The sequence below is a fragment of the Lipotes vexillifer genome, unplaced genomic scaffold (genome assembly GCF_000442215.2).
Source record: "Lipotes vexillifer unplaced genomic scaffold, Lipotes_vexillifer_v1.1 scaffold792, whole genome shotgun sequence".
NCBI classification, from domain to species: domain Eukaryota; kingdom Metazoa; phylum Chordata; class Mammalia; order Artiodactyla; family Lipotidae; genus Lipotes; species Lipotes vexillifer.
In genome coordinates, this window is record NW_006795663.1 from 2772797 (window position 1) to 2795086 (window position 22290).

The 22290-nt window shown below is 43.2% G+C and overlaps 1 protein-coding gene across 1 annotated transcript in view; it reads right to left on the minus strand.

The window, feature by feature from the left end:
- Nucleotides 1-18528: 18528 nt before the first annotated feature.
- Nucleotides 18529-22290, minus strand: part of GLCE (glucuronic acid epimerase) — a 14186-nt gene continuing 10424 nt past the window's right edge. The window contains exon 3 of the mRNA XM_007467861.1: nucleotides 18529-21109. Coding sequence (XP_007467923.1) covers nucleotides 20085-21109 — 1025 coding nt within the window. The 3' untranslated portion in view covers nucleotides 18529-20084. The remainder of the gene's footprint in view (nucleotides 21110-22290) is intronic.

Consider the following 22290-nt stretch of genomic DNA (forward strand, 5'->3'; position numbering starts at 1 on the left):
AGTGTGATGATGGAACTAGATGTCAGAGGAATGCAGCCACGAGCCAGGGGATGTGAGCAGCCTCTGGAAGCTAGAAAAGGCAAGGAAATGGATTCTCCCCTAGAGTCTCCAGAAGGAACACATCTGTACTAACACCTTGATTTTAGCCCAGGGAAACTGATTTTGGACTTCTGATCTCCAGAACCATAAGATAATAAATTTATATTGTTTTAAGCCATTGTGTTTGTGACAATTTGTTATAGCTGTACTAGGAAACTAATACAGATGTGAAGATAAATGACATGTGGTTCCTAACCTTGAGGAGCCCTTTATGAGGCCCGTGCAGAATCCCCTGAGGGTTTGTTAAACAACAGATTCTGGGCCCTACCCACAGAGTTCCTGTTTCAGTAGACCTGGGGTGTGGTGAGAGTTTGCACTCTGACAAGCTCCCAGGAGATGCTGAGGCGCCGGCTGGGGAGCCACACTTTGCCGCTGATGTACAACAGCGGCTCTCAAGTTTTAATGTGCGTTCAACTGTCCTGGGGACCTTGTTAACATGCTGGTTCTGAAGTTAATTTGTTCATTTGTTTGTTGCCATGTTAATTGCCTGAGCCCTCTTTAGAATGTCGGGTCTGTGAAAGCAGCACCTCTGCCGTTGCTGTTAGAACAGGGCCTGGCAATACATACTCGATAAACACCTGCTGTTAGGACAGGTGAATGAGCAAGGGTTTGGAGCTTGCAGGAACAGTTTAGGCCAGACATCGTAATGTGGGTGTCCTGGGTGCCCTTGCTGATGCCACAGAGTGAATGAAATCCCAGGGGGACAGAATGAAGATCAGGAAGGAAAAGGGGGTGGAAGGGGTCCCGGAGGACCCCATCATAGGAGAGGGCTGCAGGAGTATCCACAATGCAGAAGGAGCAGCTGGATGAGAGGGGAGAGCAAGGAGACAGCCAGGGGAGGGGGTATTCAGGAAGGAAGGTGTGCAGTGCCAAGAGCGCAGAGAGCCAGAAGGGGCTTCTGGATGAGGCTATAGGGAGGGAAAACTTCAGCATATACCTCCTGCTGTTGGGAGCTGGGGCGGCATCTCCTAGGTGAAGGACGGAATGATTAGGGAGGACTTCAGGGCTCAGCTACTATGCATCCATTTTTTTTCTCTCTTGACTTAGACAATTTGTAAAAGCAATATGTGTATGTTGGGAAATATTTTGGAGAATTCTGAGAAGTATGAATAAGAAAACTGAAATCTTTTATCATTGTCATACCCAGAAATGACCCCTATTTACATTTTTATGCATATTTCCATCTTTATTGAATACATGTATGTAATACATAAAATTTTCCTTCAGATCGGGATAAGACTGTTTATATCCTGTTTCTTTTACTTAATACATTGTTCCATAAGTAGTTTTCATGTTATTTTGAAGAGCAAAATATAATTTTGAAGGGTAGATAATATACTTTTGCACAAATGCACTGTAATTTAACCATACCCTTGTTTTTGAGTATTTAAGCTGTTGCATTGTGGTTTTAATTCGAATGACCTTAAGGCAAATGATGCTCAGCATCTTTCATGTGTTTATTTGCCTTATTTCTTCTTTTGCAAAGTGTCTGTTGAAATCTTTTGCCTATTTTTGGATTGGGTTATTTCTTTTCCTATTTTTTGAGTCCTTTATATATTCTGAGTATAAGCCCTTTGTCAGAGATGCGATTTGTAAATATTTTCTCCCAATGTCCCAGGACATTTTCAGTGTCCTTTGCAGAGCAAAAGTTTTTAATATCGATGAAGTCCAATTTATGACTAATTTTTGTCTTTTAAAGATTATGCTTTTGATATCTAAGAGCTCTTTGCCTAACCCAAAGTCACGAATATTTTCTCTTGTATCTTCTAGAAGTTCTATAGGTTTGCATTTTACATTTAGAACTATGATCCTTTTTGGAGTTAATTTTTGTATAAGATGTGGAGTAAATTTTGTATAAGATGTGGAGTAAATTTTGTATAAGATGTGGAGTACGTGGTCTTTTTGCTTTTTTCTTGTCTTGCAAATACATGTTGAATTGTCCTAATCATTCATGCACTCGTACAAAGCACGTGAGTGTGCACCCTGGGGCTGGCACATCCCCATTCACACACAGCATGGACACAGGAATTTGCCTTTGCACCACGCTCCCACACAAGGGGAGACCATGCTTGGCAAGGAGCGCCCTAGGCTCGGGATCAGATCTCTACCCCGTTTCCAGCCTGCCCCTGACTCTCAGGAAGAAGTTACACCATCTCCCTGGGCCTCAGTTTCAGTATCTGAAAATGGCAATAACAGTCCTGACCTCACTGGGTTGTTGTGAGGCTTCGGAGGTGTAACTTGGTAGCAGGATTCTAGACACACACACGAAAAAACTGAGGAGTTCTGTAAGGCAAGGAGATGGGTCTGAGCGACAGTTTTGGGTGGAGGGATGGGGTCGGCTTGAATGGGAGAGGAATTCTTTTTTTTTTTTTTTTTTTTTTTCTTGCGTTATGCGGGCCTCTCACTGTTGTGGCCTCTCCCATTTGCGGAGCACAGGCTCCGGACGCGCAGGCTCAGTGGCCATGGCTCACGGGCCCAGCCGCTCCGCGGCATGTGGGATCTTCCCGAAACGGGGCACGAACCCGCGTCTCCTGCATCGGCAGGCGGACTCTCAAGCACTGCGCCACCAGGGAAGCCCCAGGAATTCTTTTTTTAATGCATTTTTTATGTATTTAAAAATTGAAGTATAGGTAATTTACATGTGTTAGTTTACAAGATATTGAGTATAGTTCCCTGTGCTATACAATAGGTCCTTGTTGTTTACCTATTTTATATATATCGATAGTAGTGCATGTATGTTAATCCTAAACTCCTAATTTATCGCTCCCCACACCCCATCCCCTTTGGTAACACAGTTTGTTTTCTGTCTATGAGTCTGTTTCTGTTTTGTAAGTAAGTTCATTTGTATCATTTTTTGAAGTTTCACATATAAATGATATCATATGATCTTTGTCTTTCTCTGACTTACTTCACTTAGTGTGATAATCTCTAGACCCATCCATGTTGCTGCAAATGGCATTATTTCATTCTTTTTTATGGCTGAGTAATATTCCATTGTATATATGTGCCACATCTTCTTTATCCATCCATCTGTCAATGGACACTTAGGTTGCTTCCATATCTTGGCTATCATTTAAATAACGCTGCTATAAACACTGGGGTGCATGTCTGTTTTCAAATTAGAGTTTTCTCTAGATATATGCCCAGCGGTGGGATTGCTAGAGCATGTGGTAGCTCTATTTTTAGTTTTTTAAGGAACCTCCATACTGTTTTCCATAGTGGCTGCACCAATTTACATTCCCACCAACTGTGTGGGCCAGGAGTTCTTGATGGATTTCCAGGGAGCTGTATCTCTGCAAACCCTGGGAAGCAGCTACAGAGACTGCCTGGGGTTTGTCCTAGTCTCTGTGTCCCTGCAGTGAAAAGGGCTTCCATTGCAGTCTGAGGGACTGAGGTTAGACGTTGGGAATAACTTTCCCCCTGACAGAGGAAGAAGTGAAAAGGGATAACTGAGTTCATGGTGCAGGGAGTAGCGTGGGTCTTTCCTGGTTGTGCCTGTCCAGACTTCCTTCCTTCCCTGAGGGACCCAGCTGGGCCTCTCCAGGCTGGGGTCTGGCTCTGATGCAGGCAATTTACCGGAGAAGGGCCTCGCTTCCCTGCAGGTGGCGCCCTTGAGCCAGCCCGGGAAGTGGTTCGGTCTGCACCCAGCTCTGCAGCAGCTCGAACGGGCGGCCGGATTCTGGTCCCCACCCTGTGCCCGCAGGGCCTCAGGCTAGGGGTTGCAGGACCCCAGGCCTCAGGCCTGAGTGAGCCAGAAGTAGCTGCTGTAGCATCAGTGTGAAGATGGAGAAAACCCTGGGCTTGGGGGCCTCCCACCTGCCCAAAACAGTTCAGGGGCCCCGCCCTGTGGGCCTTTCCAAGGGTGGCGCTCAGTGTGTGGTGACTCAGGAAAGCCTGGTACAGATCTTCGTTCTTCCCCTCACTGCCTGAGGACACCCGGGCATGTCCATAGTTTCTCTGTTTTCCCACGCAAAAAAGTGAATGATCCGTTCTCCTTCATAGGGCCGTCAGAACACCTAATAAGCACTTAATAAATGTTAGCAATTATTGTTATTCAGCAAACGCGATGTGTCAACGCGTCACGAAAGATTATATTGCCAACTAGATGGATATTGAACGCTAGAATCACAAGTGGTTTTATTTTTAGAAAGTATTTAAGAAGATTTAATTATAATTTCAAAAAATTAAATTGAGAATTCCAGGTTTAAGTAAAATTTTGATTTTACATTTTGATATCCATTACTTATCATTTGTATTTGGCCTTTAAAGTTTAATAGATATGTTTTAATATTTCAGAAAAAATAATTTTTTTTCACATACATAACTTTTCAAAAAAGTTAATTTTTACAACTGATTTAATTTACATTTCTATGATGAAAATGTATTCAAATTTTATACTCTGGATGTAATTCATTTTATTTTTAATCCCTTGGATCATTGAGAATGAGTGCAAATAGACATGATGATAGAAAGAGCAGTTATGGAAGTGGAACTCAGACAAAAAAAGGCACAAAGAAACAGAAAATCTTGAAAGAGACAGTCTGCTTAAAATTTAAAAAATTGCCAACAACAAGTGAGCAACTTTCACTGTACTCCTCCCCATCAAAAAACCCACTTATATGATTACTAGAAACGAAAAAGGAGCTGAATAAACCACCAACTGTGGATAGTCTTCAATAAAGATAATAGGGAACGTTGATGAGATGTTCTTTTTTTTTTAAAGATTTTATTTTTATTTATTTATTTATTTTGGCCAAGCCAGGTCTTAGTTGTGGCAAGTGGATCTTTACTGTGGCATGGGGGACTTTTTAGTTGCAGACTTTTCAAAAAGTTAATTTTTACAACTGATTTAATTTACATTTCTATGATGAAAATGTATTCAAATTTTATACTCTGGATGTAATTCATTTTATTTTTAATCCCTTGGATCATTGAGAATGAGTGCAAATAGACATGATGATAGAAAGAGCAGTTATGGAAGTGGAACTCAGACAAAAAAAGGCACAAAGAAACAGAAAATCTTGAAAGAGACAGTCTGCTTAAAATTTAAAAAATTGCCAACAACAAGTGAGCAACTTTCACTGTACTCCTCCCCATCAAAAAACCCACTTATATGATTACTAGAAACGAAAAAGGAGCTGAATAAACCACCAACTGTGGATAGTCTTCAATAAAGATAATAGGGAACGTTGATGAGATGTTCTTTTTTTTTTAAAGATTTTATTTTTATTTATTTATTTATTTTGGCCAAGCCAGGTCTTAGTTGTGGCAAGTGGATCTTTACTGTGGCATGGGGGACTTTTTAGTTGCAGCAGGCAGGCTTCTCAGTTGCAGCACGCATGCTGGATCCGACCAGGGATCGAACCCGGGCCCCCTGCATTGGGAGCGCGGAGTCTTACCCACTGGACTACCAGGGAAGTCCCCAACAAAATGGTCTTAAAGGGATCAGAGGTAATTTGGACAAGATACAGTAGCACTAGAAGAGTTCAATGAAACAGCAGATGATCCTCAAAAGAGCAAACCATGGACTTTGGCAGAAAACGAAAGTATCTTTAAAAGTTTGTTAATTATTTGCTTGCCACTAACAATGTTAGCAAAGGGTTATTTTTAAAAAACAAACAAATCTAAATTGTCTGTGTCATTTTTTAAAAGACTAAAAATATTTTTAAATGTTTAGAGAAAAAAGTATTTATAAGTAGAAAGAACCTTCACATATAATATGCAGTAAAAGTAATATTCCAATAAAATGTAAGGAAACTAAAAATAAAATGCTCATATGACCGCAAAGGAGAAGATTCACGTTCACATAGTCCAGTTTATAGAGACTATTTTCTAGCCATTTCTGCCTAGATTAAGGCAGAATCTCAGTTGAGAGAGATTTGAACAAATGAGCAAAATACTGGTATTTTGGGTTTTCTTTATAATGTCCCAATGTTGAAAAATGTGAAAGAACTTAAGAAATGCTACATGGATTCTTCATGCTAATCAAGGAATATAAATTAACACACTGCTTCCTTTATCTGGAAAGTCTTGCTATGAAAAAATACCAGCTGAATTAAAGAGTGTGCTTGGGGCGGGTACAGTCTATATCACAGCCTCCCTGCCTCATCACAGACTTGCAACAAATATTTTATGGTTTGGCATTTGGGGTACCACCAAGCTAGATACCGCTTCAAGAGATGTTGAAATCTATAATGAGAGAAATTCCTAGGGGACAATTAGAATATTATGTAACGTTTCCTGTGATAATGATGAGTTACTCTACATAAGCTTATTACACTATTTGAACGTGCAAAATTTATGATTCACTCTCGAACCTAAGGACCACTTTAAGGAATATATGACTAATTTCAGTTGCTACTGTCTCAGAATATTGAACTTTCTCCATACAGAATTTAAAGAAAAACTAAGAACTCAAGAAAGGTTGTCTAACTTGGCATTTCTGGCAGTAGAACAAAATTTTGTTACCAATTATTTAACAACATTGTGATTTTGTTGAAACAAAGGAAGAGATGCACTAAATGAATAATGTATAACTTACCTGTTTTTATTTTATTAGTCTTTCAAACATCATGAGTCCATCAACAGGACACTCAGACATACATAGTAATGATTAAATTCAGCCATCTTTGATATTTTACTAACTTTCAGCCATATAAAAGCCAGTTTTCAGTCACATGAAAAACACTATTTTCAATGTTGTATTATTAAGGTATATCTGTTAAGGTAGGAGGAGAAAACTTTCTTTAAAGGGCTTGTGAGCCTGATTAAGAACTTTGAAATATTTAGTCATGTGGTTGGTGGGCCTCCATTTGCACTCTTTTTTTTTTTCTTTTTTTTTTTTGCGGCCCGCGGGCCTCTCACTGCTGTGGCCTCTCCCGTTGCGGAGCACAGGCTCCGGACGCGCAGGCTCAACGGCCATGGCTCACGGGCCCAGCCGCTCCGCGGCATGTGGGATCCTCCCGGACCGGGGCACGAACCCGTGTCCCCTGCATCGGCAGGCGGACTCTCAACCACTGCGCCACCAGGGAAGCCCGCCATTTGTACTCTTGTTCCAGGCCCCAGAAATGTTAGGAGACCACTCAAAGACCCTTCTTCAGAGAGGCTGTGAGGCATAATGGAGAATCACTGAGTATATGGAACAAGAAGACCCACCTTACTGGACTTACTTTCCTTCCTCATCCATGAATCCGAGGTGACACGGCCTGCCTCCCAGCACCATTTAGAATTCCCAGGACATAGTACATGTGGAAGTGCTTCCTGACACGGAGGCAACTCTCCAGGTTGTCTGGCCCAAGACCCCTGGTTTCATGCCTTACCTCCTTCGTAAGGGACACTGGCTTGCCCCCAGCTGTTGACTCACTGGCAGTTCTAGGCCATCATATTTTATACCACAGCTGTCCTCTTACCCCTGGTTGACCAAAGGGTAGTCAAGTGAACTATGACATAAGAGTAGACAAAGATGAGCTGGAATGGAGAATATTTCCGCCTTCCCATCCACCCCACCCCCTTCCCCAGGACATCCTGTGTGTACTCAGCAACTCAGGAGTGATGCTAGACTTCTGTCTACTCTGCCTGCCCTCCTGCCCCACCCCATCTCTCTAGCTCATAAATGTAGTCTCAATTTTTTGGTGGTATGAGCTAGGAAATTGTTAGAGACTCGTCTTTTATCTAATGCAGAGAAAAACTGAGATGGCTAAATTAGACGGGTTGTTACCTACTACAATTATGAAAGAATCAAATGATCCTGACCAAATTTAGAACAAAATTTGACCCTAGAAAATGGACTTGGTAGAAATAAAGCTCACAAAAGAGAACTTGCCATGACAGAAACTATCATCAGTGAAATCTGGTACTGACCAAAATGTGATCTATGAACCAAATTTCTAACCTAAAACTTAAGTGAAAAAGAATTGGTCCCCATGAAAATAGTTTTAGTCAACTCGAAATGAAAAAGCGAAAAAATTGGAAATGGCTTAACTGGGCTTTATAGAAAATTGATCAAGGAATTAAATTGACTTAATGGAGTCCATTCCAGAAAGCCCTTTCCCAAGGAAAATTCATCAGAGTCAGCATACTTCCTAGTTACATCTTTATATTCAAAATGTCTCCAGTGGATTCTCTGTGGAATTTTCAGTAAGCAACAAGGAGAGGTGGTTCATGGTGGTTGCACCTGAAAGGTCACAGTGTAGAGGGGCTGGGGAGGGTGTGGGCAGGGTCTTTGTAGGTGGGCTCCTCGCTCCCTAAAAATGTACTAGAATTATATGACTGCATTGGTATTACAACAAATGCAATCCAGGCTGGATTCGTTGTTTTCTATTCGCCATTATTATTATTAATTAATTAATTAATTTATTTATTTTTGCTGTGTTGGGTCTTCGTTTCTGTGCGAGGGCTTTCTCTAGTTGCGGCAAGCGGGGGCTACTCTTCATCGCAGGGCGCAGGCCCCTCACTATCGCGGCCTCTCTTGTTGCGGAGCACAGGCTCCAGATGTGCAAGCTCAGTAGTTGTGGCTCACGGGCCTAGCTGCTCTGCGGCACGTGGGATCTTCCCAGACCAGGACTCGAACCCGTGTCCCCTGCATTGGCAGGCAGATTCTCAACCACTGCGCCACCAGGGAAGCCCTGGCCATTATTATATTCATCTTTTTCTTCTGATTTTAAAAGAAATTAAAATTAAAACACTTCTGTGGGCTCCTAAAAAGCATTGAGGGCCTTAGGCACTGTGACTAATGGATAAGTTGGCCCTGGTAGGGGCCCAGGTCAAGGGTAAGCAGGAAAGTCTGAATGAACCTGGGGGTAGGGTGGGGCCGGATGGAAGGAAGAGACAGGGCTTTACCTTCATCTTCTTAATGGAAGTTGCCAGGGTGACAGCTCCCAGTCCAGCCTTCCTGCAGCTGCTCTGCTTCTCCTAAGGCCTGGTTTCTATTCACACATCTCTTTACAGTGAACGTTCCATCTCTCAAGGAGCCCTGGGTTTCTGTTCTTGCTACCTTAAGAGCCCAAGTAAACAAACAATTCTAAGGCTCTCTGCCCACACTCGTGAAGCCCCTCTCAGCAATCCACCTCAGGTTCGTTTGCGCAGAGGAGAGCCGTGTGCATATGGTCCCCTCACTGACTCAGCTGTGCACTACTGGAGCCAAGACTGGCTTTCTCTTTAGACCCGCCCCCTAACCATTCCACCTCATCAACATGTGAGTACCTCCTGTGTGCCAGGCCCTGGGTCATAGAGCATGGGGCACAGCATTAAACAAGACACAGCCCTGCCCTCAAGGAACTCATTCAGGGCCAGCTCAGGACAGGGTTTCTCAGCCTCAGCACTATTGACATTTGGGCTAGATAATTTTTTGTGTGTGTGGGCAGCTGTCCTGTGCATTGTAGGATGTTCAGCAACACCCCTGGCCTCCACTCACCAGGTGCCTCCCCCAGATCATAACCATAAACATTTCTCCAGACACTGCCAGACGTCACCTAGGAGGCAGACATTGCCCTAGTGAGAACCACTGGCTTAGGCAATGGGGGTTGACAATGGAGTCAAAGGGCTCAGGGATCACAATGTAGCTCATCGTAGGCACCCTAGAACGCCCATAGGAGCTGGAGGGGAGAGAGATGCAGGGATGCACGTCTGGCTGTCAGGGATGCTCCATGGCGGAAGTGCTGTTTTAATTCGGGTCTTGGAGCTGAGCAGAGCCCTGGAAGAACTGTCAACAACACGGAGAAGAACTGAGAGAACTCTTACGATGTAAGATTGAGGAGAAACGCTTATGCTCCAGTAGGAATGATGGGGGTTAGATAATGGGTAGATCTCACTATCGACTGGAGGGCAGGGCATGTGTAAATACCTAGGAAATCCTTGGACAATACTTAGGTTACCCATGAGTTAAATCTAGTCTCAAGATGCATTTTGTTTGGTTCATCTACTAATAATTTAATTTTTGACTTGATTCTTTATGCCCACTATTCTTTATCACTCACTGACCCAATTATTCTTTTACAATTATTTCACTTGCCAGGTTTCTGAAGGCTTGTAAATTTACATCTTTAAATATAAACAATATAGTGACTTTTCACTTGGGGGTTCATAGACACTTTCCAGATCTTTGGGTAAAATTCAGGACATCAGGAGGCTCAATAATCGGCTGAGACCATGGGGCCCAAAAATGTATCTAAAATTTTCTGGGCATTTTTCTGGTGAGAGAGTCTCTGGCTTTCATAGAGTTCTCCAAAGGGTCTGCCCTTCTCTCCTGAAAAAAGGCCTAGCTAGGTGGGGCAGAGGTCTTTGCAGGTCCCTGGAGACATTTTGTGCAATCAGCAAAGGAGAGACTCAGGGCTGACTTCTGTTCACCTTTTCCTCTTAGCCTAGGTTAATTCCGTTAGTAATTAAAAATATGAATGCACTGTGGGATCTGCTTAGAGCACGGGCAGGCGTTGCGGCGGTCACCAGAGGGCCAGGCGCATTGATTTAAGATGTCTGGGCAAACTTTGTGAACCAGAGAGAAAGCCTTCAGTTAAAGATTTCTTCCACCAATTAAGAGGCCACTTTGAAGGACACAGAGCCAGAGGCAAGACAAGAATCGCAGCTTGGAGGTGCCAGTCAGCCAGGGAGGGCACGGGCGATGGTGGTGTGGTCCACAAGTGGTCTCCCTCACCCTCCTCAGCCCCCTGGCCTCAGGGCCCGCCGGCTGTGCCACCTCCCAGCAAACCACTCTCACAAAGGATCTGGTCACTCCATTTACACCAAGGTGTACAATGATGAAGCAGCATACAATTAGGTTCGCATTTTGACTGTAATCATGTTTTGGCCCAAGAGTCTCTGATTTCACGGGGAGCTTGCTGGGGGCGAGAAAAGGGTGGAGGATAACTTTGGGGAGGGGTCCATGAGGTGGGGATTTTTGGGGAAGGGGCAGGGGTCCTGTCCTCAGACTCAAAGCCCTTTTCCTCAACTGAGAATTGGAATTGTTCTTTGAGCTGCAAGGACAGCTGGGGCATTTCCTCTGGGTGGCTCCAGTGTGGGCAAAGACTCCTTCCCACTGAAAAGACAGCAGCTGTGTGTGATTTCCCTGACTTCTCTGGGTTTTCTGTTAATCCTACCTCTCTGTAGTTTTTGCTCTTAGGATCTGCTGGGCCCACCAGGCCTGGGCTGAGTTCTGAATTTCCCAAGGGGGTGGGCAGGCTGCAGAGAAAGAGAGAGAGAGAGAGAGAGAGAGAGAGAGAGAGAGAGAGTGTGTGTGTGTGTGTGTGCACACGTGCTCACACACATGGGTCTGGGGCTTACCGTGACTCTGACCCATCTCCCAGAGAACTCTGTGCTGAGAACTCTGGGGAACTGGTTTGTTCTGGGGGATGGAGAAAATGAGCAGCTGTAGGGAGGCCTGCACTCTGCCATTAAAGGGGATGCCCACTCCATTGGTCCCCTAGGACCACCCTGAGGATAAATTAAACTAATGGAAGGATGCTAAGAAGTTTAATGTAGGAAAGTTCTTGAGAATCTCATTAATTCAAACTCTAATTTGGAATTTGTAATATTTTTAAATGTTTTGTTTTCATAGCAAAGAATAAAAAACGTGTGCCTCCTGAATCTGTTACTTTCACAGATTATAGAGGGCAGGGACCCATTCTTACTCATCACTGCCTCTCCAGCTGCTGGCAGGCTGCCTGGTAACCGCCCGCTGAATCCTTCCAGATGTTTCTTGTGCATTTACATACGTGTGTGTGCATTTGCACACACAAACACACTCTACTTACATCTTACTCTGTAACATACAGAGCTTTTGAAAGTCCATTACGGAAGACGGTAAACAGGAGGGTGCCGGAGGGGCTGTGATGTTGGGTCATCCAAGATCTAATGTATAGATGGTCCAGGGATGCAGGAGAAACGGGGCACATACCAAGGAGACTTGATCGCTGAAACAACCTCCTGTTTCCCGGCTCTTCTAATCATTTAGTGGAGCAAGTATCAGTTTCAGCAGATCTCATTAGAGTCCATAGAGCAAATGGGCTCATTTTCCCATCTGTGGGCCAGCACTGGGGCTGAGATCTGCATCCCTACTTGAGCCCCCCGGGGTGGAGTCAGGAGCTAGTGGGTCATGTCTATTGCTTGGGGATGATGGCTTGGAACATGGAATCTGGGGGCAGACATACCTGGCTTCCAGACCTTGGCTGTCAAATTACTGAATGACTTCTGGCGAGTCGTTTGACTTCTCCAAGTTTGTTTTTTCATCTGTGAAGTTCACTTAGTACTTCCTCCCAAGACTGTCAAGAGAATTAGGAGTACATGTGGAGTCCTTTTGCCAGAGCCCGACTGTGGGCACGCAGACACTTGAGCTGCCCATACTTGGCTTTGATTTGGGTGGGGGAGGATACCCAAAGCCTACCAGAGGAAAAGCGCTCCCGGCTGTGGCTCAGGGCAGGCACGGCATCTTCTTATCTTTGCTGTCCCGGCAGCTAGCATGTGAAACGAACTGCGTGACCTGGAGCAAGCTGCTTAAACAGTGTTTTGTTTTCTCATCTACCACCCGAGTCAGGCTGAGTGGTAAATGAGGTTGAGCTTGGGGGGCACCTACAATGGTGCTTATTCCCTCTCCTTATTCCTAAACAAAGATCAAGAAACACCAATCCAGGGACTTCCCTGGTGGTCCAGCGGTAAAGAATCCACCTTGCAGCGCAAGGGATGCGGGTTCAATCCCTGGCTGGGGAATTGAGATCCCATATGCCGCAGGGCAACTAAGCCCGCGCGCCATAACTACTGAGCTCGAGCACGTCAACTAGAGCCCGCGTGCCACAAACTACAGAGCCCACGCACCCTGGAGCCTGCGCGCCACAACTGGGGAGAAGCCTGCGCTCTGCAATGAAGAGCCCACGTGCCCCAACGAAAGGTCCCGCATGCTGCAACTAAGACCCGACGCAGCCAAAAATAAATAAAATAAAATAAAATAAATAATAAATAAATCTTTAAAAAAAAAACTTCCTATCATTCTACTTTAAAAAAAAGAAAAGGAAACACCAATCCAGAGCCATTGTGGGCTGTACTTTGCTATACCCTGATACTCAGAGCTCTGAATATTTACTGTCAAGAAGCTGCCTGGGTGACACCTCCTGGTGGGTATTTCCAGATGGAGACAGTACCCTCTTTGTTGCTTTTGCAGGAGTTGAGAAGATGCACTCTCCCCCTCCTGATTACCTTGCCACACCAATGATGGGATTTGGGAATTAGTTGGGGGCCTTCTACTCTGTATTCGATTGAATTGCAGAGATTTAATTTCACCGGTGTTAAAAAAAGGAAAGACAGAGTAACAGGCGTTAAATTAAGCTCGTGCGCTTTTGCTAAGACCCCTCCACCCCCACCAGACCTCAGGGATTTACTTCCTTCTCTAGTGCCCAAAGAGATTACCACTCTACTAGATTTTCTAAACTGAAATGGAACAGCCATTCTTATCTCGGGGATTTCACTAGGTGCTGATGAGCACAGAGCAAAATCCCAGGAAGGCACTGGCTCTTCCAGGTGCACTAGAGGCAATGTGTGCGGGGTTGCCTAATAATATCCTCCCTAAACCATGTGTTTACCAGCAGTTCGTGGGCTGCTCTATTTCTGATCCTTTCCAGGACTTTTTTCTTCCTCTTTCGCTGTTCTCTTGGCTACTGCTCGATGGTTTGCTTTGCAGTCCTGTCATTTCACAAAATCCTACTTCTGGAAAAGGATTAGCAAAATTACACAGTGTTGCTGCTACTTAACATTCAGGAAATGCAGCATCCACACACAAGTTACCAATCATACTTACCAGATGGTAACTGTATCTTTTCACCAGAAAGTGAGCTGCAAACATTGAAACTCATCACCAACACATTTAAATTCACATCCATTTTCAATTTGACATCCTTAATGAGTTGGTATAATGAAAATCAGCATTTTATCCCTATATTGTTAACTATTTGTAACAATAATGCTACAATAATGCAGACTTGATATTTTTTAAATTGTCATGAAACGAAATCTCACAACCTACAATTCTGATATACTCTGTATCTAAATATATTTTTTCAATACTTCAGAGTTTTATATTCAGAATGGGCTAATGGAAATGGCACATGGCAGGAAGAATAAAAACCTTGCAGCTGATGATGGTGTCTATATACTTTTTTAGCACCACTGCTTAAGCTTAGTGGTTTCTTTGTGATCAACTATTTCCCTAAAAAAACTTTAAGATCAACTAGTTCTCTCTTATTGGACTTGTGTTAGGAGGCAACTGAAGCCCACGGGGGTGGAGTAAGTTTCTGATGTGATAACAGCAGAGCCAGAGAGCCTTGCCTCCCGAGTCCCCAGTCTAGATTTCAGTCCACCTAACACTCCCGCAAGATCTCTTGAGTTTTGGCCTTAGCTGGTTGTCAATAAATTAAATGGCAACCCTGGCTAGTTTGGTTTCTGTGTACTTAATGAGTGTAGAATGGTTGCTAATGGGCTGAACTGTGTCCCACCCAAAATCCATGTTGAAGTCCTAACCACTAGGACCTCAGATTGTGACTGTATTTGGAGAGAAGACCTTTAAGGAGGTAATTAAGGTAAAGTGAGGTTTCTGAATTAATGGGCCCTGATTCAATATGACTGGTTAGGACACAGACAACACACAGAGGGATGACCATGTGTGAGAACACAGCAACAAGGCAGCATCTGCATGCCAAGGAAAGAGGCCACAGAAGACACCAACCCTGGTGACACCTTGATTTTGGACTTCTACCCTCCAGAATTGCGAGAAAATAAATTTCCACTATTTAAGCCACACAGTCTGTGGCTTTTTTTTTTTTTTTAATGGCAACCCTAGCAAATACAGTGGTCCAGACTGAAAGAAAATGTAGAACTCACATTATACTTTTCTTTATAATAGAGACACTATGTTATTAAGTAGGGCTCATTTATCCTAAGGATACAGTGGAATCTCATGGAACCAGAGTGGAACGCCGATGGCCTCAGAAATGCATTGGAGGGACTTCCCTGGTGGCGCAGTGGTTAAGAATCCACCTGCCAATGCAGGGGACACGGGCTCGAGCCTTGGTCCTGGAAGATCTCACATGCTGCGGAGCAACTAAGCCCGTGCGGCACAACTACCGAGCCTGCGCTCTAGAGCCCACAAGCCACTACTGAGCCCACGTGCCACAACTACTGAAGCCTGTGCACCTAGAGCCCATGCTCCGCAACAACAGAGCCAGCACAATGAGAAGCCCACGCACCGCAACAAAGACCCAATGCAGCCAAAAATAATAAATAAATTTATTAAAAAAAGAAAAAAGAAATGCATTGGACCCAGGGCCTGGAGCATTGTCAAGATTCTGTGTTCGGGCTTCCCTGGTGGCGCAGTGGTTGAGAGTCCGCCTGCCGATGCAGGGGACGCGGGTTCGTGCCCCGGTCCGGGAGATCCCACATGGGCCCGTGAGGCATGGCCGCTGAGCCTGCGTGTCTGGAGCCTGTGCTCCGCAACGGGAGAGGCCACAGCAGTGAGAGGCCCGCGTACCGCAAAAAATAAATAAATAATTCTGTGTTCATCTCTGCTTTTCATTGTGTATCTGCTTCAGTTTTGTTTTGTTTTGTTTTTTAAATCCATCCCAATTTCCAATTCCTGGGGAAGAGACTGATTGGCCCAGCTTGAGTAGGGACTCACCCCTGGTCTAAGAGTCATGTTAGAAATGACTGTTAGAGGGAGGCAGAGTCACATGGCACACCGTGGCCATCCCAGCCCTGTGGAGGGCTTCCCTGGTGGCACAGCGGTTAAGAATCCACCTGCCAATGCAGGGCACATGGGTTCAAGCCCTGGTCCGGGAAGATCCCACATGCCGCGGAGCAACTAAGCCCGTGCGCCACAACTACTGAAGCCTGCACGCCTAGAGCCCGTGTTCCACAACAAGAGAAGCCACTGTAACGAGAAGCCCATGCACTACAACGAAGAGTAGCCCCCGCTCGCCGCAACTAGAGAAAGCCCGCGCGCAGCAACAAAGACCCAACACAGCCAAAAATAAATAAAAATAAAATAAATTAAAAAATAAAAATAAAAAAGCCCTGTGGAGACAAAGGAGGCGTTCTCAGGAAAGGAGAGCTCACCAGACTATGGAATAAGTCCTGTACAGCAATGGAGAGCCTGTCTCCTCTCAAGGGCAATGGGGAGGCAAATATGTGCTAAAGCAGAATGGCTGACGTATTAACAGTTTGGCTACAGATAGCAAAATTAAGGCAAGAGAGTGCAAGGCCTCATTCAGACCAAGGACTGCTTGCAATCTTATGGCTGTTTCCCAACTGAGGATGAGAGAAAAAAGAGATGATGACAATGTTGATTAGCAGCCTGTCAAAGTATGTGCACCCATCAGGTAGAAAAAGTTGATTGGTGATTAGCTGGAATTCCGTTATAGAAATGGTGCAGAATGTTTATAATCTTAAAAACGATGTGCAATGAAACATAACAGGAAGCCAGACTAGTCTCTGGTTTCATACATATTAGAGAGCCTAAATCATCACTTTCTGAGAGGAAGAGGCGGGGGAGATTAAATAATGCTTTTTGTTCTGGAGAAGAGGTTACGTATGGGAAAAACAGCAAGAACAAACTTTCAAATAAATCGGAATCAGACAAAAGTGGTTACCAGCCTGAATTAGCATGGGAAAGGGCATCCTCACAACTGTCACAGCACCTTGCTTTTGCTCACGTTACCCCTTCCTCTTCTTCCACCTGGTACCCAGGCCTGAAGCCCCTGCTTAGGCTATATCTCCTCTGTAACACCTACCCTGACTGACCACACAATTCGGCATTTTATTTTTCTGAAACTGTTTTGTGGACATTGTGTTCCCCCTATAGACTAAACCTCCTTAGGATGAAGGCCTATATGATATTCCCCACTTTGTCTTAAAGGGCCTGACACACCTTTCATGAACATTTGCTGCCTGACTAGTTGTCACCAGCTGAACAGAAAATGGTCAGAAATATGTTTGCTGGGCTCAAGTAATCTTAGAATAGTCAGAGAAGAAAGAGAAACATCCAGGTATGTTCCTTTTAAGATAAAAACTTTATTTTACAATTATATAAAGCTGCTTTACATTAAGCACAAACAATCCATTTACTTTGTATAGAAACAAAATACCTTTTCATCTGCAAAAAATCAAGTTTTGCTGTATATAAAACTAACATGTGCACATTGTGCTTAAACTGCAAAGTCTGTACAGCTTTACAAAGGACTACCCTTCAGAAGGGCATCCAGTAAACACTTTATTGCATATTTAACACATGGTCTATAACCCACATGTACAATGGAGGAGAAACAAGAAAAACAATTAAAAGGAGGATGAAAATAGCAGCTTTCAGTGAAAGTTTGCACACCGACAAAGAAAAAGGTCTGCCACATCTGTAGAGTTGTGCTTGTGTGTCATTTTTGTATTTCCTCACATACACTGGATGGTTTTTGGATGAAGCCTTTATGTACAATAACTCTGAAAGGGTCAAACCTGACCTTCATCTGGAAACTTTTGGCTGGTTTTATAAGTGAAGTGGCAATAGGTTTAATTTAATATCAAAGCTAACTCAAGGTAAGTGTAAACAACTAATACCCATATTCTTGGCGCAAAGAAAAATTTAAAGAAATAAAACAAAACTTTAAAATACCTTCCCCATTCTCGCAAAGCTCAGACTAAATAAACATTTTGCATGATTTAAAATCCTAGAAAACTCCACAGGTGCTTAGGAAGAAAAATGTGATGGATGGTCTTGGGCAGTGTTTCTCCACATATATCCCCCGGTTCACTTGCATCAGAATTACCTGAACACTTTTTAAAAATGCAGATTATCATGCTTCACAGGCAGATTTACTGCATATCTGTAATCTGTATTTCAGTAAGCTCCCAGGTGATTCTGAGGCATTAGTTTGAGATGCACTGGTTTGTACTGACAGTGCTGCTACAGGGTCAACTCACCCTCTTCGAAAATTCTGGGATCACAGGAAAAATTGAGTTGCTGTTGCAACGTGGAAGGCAGTGTGAAACCAACAGCAGTGAAATAGCAATGCCATTTCTAGATCAAAATGTCTTTCTTTTTTCAGTGGAAAAAGACAGCCACATTGTTAAGGCACTGGTATTTGTCACAGAAGCAGTACCATACTGTTTTCATTGATTCCCTCAATCTAAAGTACCAGTATGCAAACACAAGGCAGAAGTCTGGACTGCTCTAAATAATAAAACATACAACGGAGTAAAAACGATTTCCAGATTGGAGAAGGTGTATTTTTGAGCCCTGAAATAAAAAAATGAAGGAGTCCAGATATCCTTGTTGAGACATCTAATGTATAAGAACTACAAAGGTCAACATCTAGGGGGAAACCTAATAAGCCACAACTGTTTTGTTGTGGGCAACAAAATCGACTTGTGGTCACATAAATTGGGAGTTTAAACTTACTTTTCCATGGCCAGTTTAATATTGTCTTCAGTTGTAGATCTTCGTTCCTGCCCCCCTTGCCACTGAAACATGTATGTATGTATTGTCTGGTTTCCAAGTGGTGTTGGCAGGCCGAGTTCAATCAAGGTGTAGTGTGCAGGCAGGTGCCCACCTGGCTCTTGATGTGCATTTCATACAGGTCACACACACACTGCACGGTGTGTGTCAGACTCAGTCCCCTGAAAATATGGGGTCTCATATTTCCATTCTGTATAAGTTATTGTATTGATTTAGTGTATTGTCATACACTAAAACAAAGACAGCAAAATCAGCCTCCCTCAGTTCTGACCTACTGCCTGAAATCTTATAGCAGACACTACCCAGGGTATGAGGGCTATGATACCTATTTATGTGAGGTAAAAACCAAAATAAAGGTCTGATTACACATGTACAGCTAATGCAGTAGCATCACTTTTACCCAATAGCTGAAATAATTTAAAGTTAAAATTGCAAAGGAAAAACACTGATGCACAAAAGGCAATAGCCTGCAAAGTTGTCGACCAAGAATGATCTAAGTAGAAAAAAAAAAACCTGCTATAAACCTTATAATATCTGACCTAGTAATTTTCTTTAAAGGGGAAAAAAAAATCTTAAAAAGACAGTGGTAGTGGACTTATCAAAATTACTACCTCCTCCCCAAATTTAGGTTTATAATAAAAATGCCCAAATGCCCCCCCAAAATAGAAAAAACTCTCTAGCATAGTCTGAAATGAAATACAAAATTCTAGATAGTGACAAAAAGAAACCACCACAATGGGGGTAGAGGAGGGATAGAATGATTATCAAACCTTTACTGATTGTAGATCAAGTTTCATAAAACAGATAACATTTCTGTAATTTCTTGTGCAGTCAACAAGTTTCATTTTAGTTGTGCTTACATTATATAACTGTGAAGCCTGAACGCTGGTTGTGTTTTTAATTTACACGTTTCAAGAAAACCATAAATTCAAAATATTCTCCATATATAACAAATTGAACAAATGCAACAAATACTCATTCACTCCCAAGAAATTAATATATAGAAAAGAAACATCATTTTTAAAGTTGCACACAGTCCACTATTCAGGCTACAAGTACATATTTACTGTATTACAGCACATTATTTTTTTAAAGTCTGCTTTCAACATAAACATAAATAATCACATTTTAAAAGAGCCCCATACTAAGCTTGCAGGCAAGTGCTGGACAGTTGGCCAGTAAGAGCTACTTACCATTGTCTTTCCCAAACCGAGAGGACTGGACTATCTGTGGAACTATCTGTATAGGGTGATAAGCAAGGCCAAGTTAAACATTTTCATTCACCCACTGACTAAACACTTTTCTGCTCTAAATGCCACCTACATTTCTAAACACCCAACTCATGGAATGCAATTATCTCAGAAGACTGGTTTTAAGGATCATTTATCACTTTGATGTAATCCACAAAAACCTAGTATACAACCTTTTAAAATGTGCCTATGCTCTGCTGACAGAGAGCCCGTAGTTTTTGTGTACAGCAGAGGCTGAAATATGATTTTGGTTCTGAGCTCTAGTTGTGCTTTGCCCTGCTGCCTTTAAGGTAGCTTTTCCACCTCTTGACAAATTCTTTGAAGACTGGGGACTCATCAATGGTGCTGAGTAGCTGCAGTTGATTGATGTGGGTGGTGTGATAGTCCCAGCGGGCCAGGTTGGGGGCAATGCCAAGCATGAAGTGCCGGAGGTCATAGATGGTTCCTGAGCCAGTGTCGTACAAGGGGAGCATGGCTTTAAGGGATTCCATGCCACGCTCATACAAGGACCTCGCTTCTTTCCCGAGTTTTTCCCCTGCAGTTTCTTTTAAGTCATACAGCCCAATTAAAGAATACATAAAGCCATTTAAAACAAAAGAGCTAGGTGTGGTTGGATATTCTTCATACCAGTCATGTTTATTCATAAACACAGCTTTAACTCCATGCTGCTCTGATAGAAATTTGTAAGGGGCTGTTGCCCTTAAAGCTGAATTGAGGAATATACGGTCTTTTGTTAAGAGATAGGCCCTGACTAATGTAGAAATGGCTTGCCCTTGGGCCATGGCAGAGTACCACCCTGGCTCTAAAGACTTGAACCCTTCCCCTAACTTACGGGTCACCATAATTGGCCAGCCACCTTTCTCATCCTGGTTCCTCACCAACCAATCACTGGCAGCAAAGAATGCGGCCATGTGGGCTGTGGTAGAGATAGTAATGTTGTCAAGGAAGCCTTTCCCTTTTGCAATCAACCTAACTACTTTCTTGGGCATTATTTTGGTTGGCTTGACAGCTTTTGTGTTGGAAAGACCCACTCCTTTCCGGAGGTCAGTGACCAGGTCCCTGGTAACTGTGCTCCATGAAGTTCTGGGCCCAATGCCATAGTATATGTCTCTTTCTTTAAAAGCAATTAGCTGGGTATTTGAGACATAATGTACAGTGAAGAGCTGATTCTTTTCTGTGGTCTCCAGAACCACAGACACACTTCCATTTGTTAAGAACTTGAGGTCAAATGAGATAATAAAATCTTTTGTGTTCCCCAGTTGCAAGGATACACCATCACTGGTTTCTGTAGGGGGAGAATATACCAACAAAGACTGGTTAGAATAGAAGCTCTTTGTATTTGAAAGTTACTTGCAATTCATCCTTGACAATCACTGACCATACAAAATTAATCCTTCAATATTTTATATGTCAGATTTTAAAAAATATTTTAATTTTTACTAAGTTAACCATAAACAGATGACAATTGTTGAGTCCGTGATGGCTTGTGAGCACCAGGGCAAAGCTCTTACCTTTTGGCCTGTCTAGTTTACATTAGAGGGGTTAATGGCCTTAGCAGATAGCTAAGGTACCGTGGTCAAACTGCCTTTTCTAGATCAAATACTGGCTGACCAATAATCAATGACTGCCTAGTATACCCATTCTACAAAAAGAAAAAATATAGCCAAAATCTGGCTCAGCACATAATATTACAAGAAAGAGCCTAGAAGAAAAGAATGGTTAGATGTGAATTAAAAAAACAATTTTTTTTTTTTGTCTGTGCTACGTAGCTTGTGCGATCTTAGCTCACCAATCAGGAATAGAATCTGGGCCACCAGCTGTGGAAGCATGGAGTCCTAACCACTGGACCACCAGGGAATTCCCTAGAAAATTTTTATTTACTTAATATTTAGTAAGTATTTACTATGTTCTAAGTGCTTTACACATATTAACTCATTTAGTCATTATAACACTTAAAAGTAGTGCTATTATTACTCTTACTTTATGAATGATGAACACAGACACAGAAGTTAAGTAACTTGCCTAAGGTACAAAGAGTTGAACACAGGTTGTCTAGTCTGGCTGTATAATACATGCTCTGAATCACCAATCGATGTTGAAAATGATAGGTTTGTTTTCAGATATTCATTGGAATTGTGGATAAATTCTGGAAATTAAGCAATTGGCTCATGTAGCCAAAAAAAGTGAGGAATACTGGGGGAGGCTCTAGAGTTAAAACAAACATTGTGTGGATTCTCACTTCACCACTTACTAGCTTTGAGATGTTCAACAAGGTACACCTATTTGAGGACTTCCCTGGTGGCACAGTGGTTGAGACTCCGCCTGCCGATGCAGGGGACATGGGTTCGTGCCCTGGTCCGGGAAGATCCCACATGCCGCGGGGTGGCTGGGCCCGTGAGCCATGGCTGCTGAGCCTGTGCGTCCAGAGCCTGTGTTCCGCAACGGGAGAGGCCACAACAGTGAGAG